General features: G+C 50.1%; 1 protein-coding gene across 3 annotated transcripts in view; it reads right to left on the minus strand.

The window, feature by feature from the left end:
- Positions 1-1,573, minus strand: part of NOXA1 (NADPH oxidase activator 1) — a 33,510-nt gene that overhangs the window by 13,257 nt on the left and 18,680 nt on the right. For all 3 annotated transcript variants that reach the window (XR_002096185.1, XM_019510421.1, XM_019510420.1), the window contains exon 8: positions 231-372. Coding sequence is in view for 2 of the 3 variants with exons in the window: in XM_019510421.1 (XP_019365966.1) it covers positions 231-372 (142 nt within the window). In the remaining variant the exon portion in view is untranslated. The remainder of the gene's footprint in view (positions 1-230; positions 373-1,573) is intronic.

Consider the following 1,573-nt stretch of genomic DNA (forward strand, 5'->3'; position numbering starts at 1 on the left):
AGCTCACCTGTTCTTGTTGCCCAATGGCAATTGGAAGCTTAACAATCCTTAAAGACTCCTATGCCTTGTAGCCCATCCATGAAAATAAATTGATGATAGCTTCAGAGGAGGTACCAACATATTCCATTCTTCATGCTCCTATAGCTCGAGAGAATTACTAAAGAAATATCTTCAAGCCTCATGGAGGCCCTGCTAATGGTGCATGCCCAGGACCTTCCAGTTTCACATACCTGTCCATTGTGTATGGCTGTAGCCCAGCCATCTGTGTCTTTGGTTAGTACAAAGACGAGGCTGCTGGCCTTCAAAGCCACCTCCTCAGAGTCCTTGGGGTAATAATGACTCAGGACACGATAATAGCCTGAGTCACAGTCTCTGGAGAGAAAAAAAAGAAACAAGGAGGCCACATCCAGATGAATGTAGCCATGTGGTATGTTGCGCTGCCAACCTGTCAGCAGCTCCACACACGGCACATTCAGGCATTCTCCATGCTGCTACCTTGCAGCAGTGCGGAGGGTTTTCTTGACCCGGGGAGATCCTGGGGTCAAAAAAACCCATGAAGAAAAAAATGGGGTGGCATATGTGGTGGCATTTTGTGCTGCCTAAAACTGGATCTTGGATGGCCAGAGTCATGCTCCAGCTGCTGGCCAGGCTCCCAGCCGCAGGAGTGCTGCAGCTTCAGCTTCTTCTGCCCCTAGGGCCCCAAGTAAGGCTTCTCGGGCCAGCACAGCTGCTAGCCCCAGCCTCTCCCACCCCCACAAGGTGTGCTGCTACTACTTGTCCCAGGGAAACCAAACTTCTTCACTTATCTGGATGCAGCCAGTGTCCTTGCTAAGGCTGCAAACAGACATTGCATTTCTCCCAGGATAAACCATTTTATCCCAGGACAAAGAAGACACAAGAGCCGCATCCAGACATGCAAGCATGTGCCGTTTGTGGCACTGCAAACCTCTGCAGTGCCACAAACTGCATGCCCAGAATGTTAAGACATATGGCACGCTGCAAATTTGCAGTGCAGGGGCAAATTTTGCTACCAGGGAATCCTGGTAGCTAAAAAAAACATTTAAAAAGTAGTGCAGCACACATAGGGGTGTGCGCTGGTAAACACAGAGGCTTTGTCCTCTTGGAAGATGCTCTGGCTGCCAGCCAGAGTGTCTCCACTCCTTTAGTTGTCCCTCGGCTCCTCCAGCACATTGGGAACAGGGGAGGAGCAGCTCCACACACTGCATGTTCAGGCATTCCCCACGCTGCTACCTTCTGGGACAAACACAGGCACAACTTATCCAGGGATAAACACACCATCTGTCCCTAGCCTTGGAGCCCTTCTTACCCCTGGGGAGGGGCTATCTATGGGTTTAGTGTGAGTCTTATTTTTGCTTCTTTGGTTCATCTCAGATATCTGCAGGCTAGGAAAAGACACTGTGACCCTTCTACTCTGATTCTTCTAAAGGTAAGTGTCATAGAGAGGTACAGTTGCACACTCAGGCAGCACTGTTCCCAGGAGTGAGCCTACTCCTTTCTCTGGTGCCTTCCTGACCAAGCAAATCCCAGGACATCATTCTCCCCTTGTACTCAG

Source organism: Gavialis gangeticus, unplaced genomic scaffold (genome assembly GCF_001723915.1).
Source record: "Gavialis gangeticus isolate Ggan-Ray unplaced genomic scaffold, GavGan_comp1, whole genome shotgun sequence".
NCBI lineage: Eukaryota > Metazoa > Chordata > Crocodylia > Gavialidae > Gavialis > Gavialis gangeticus.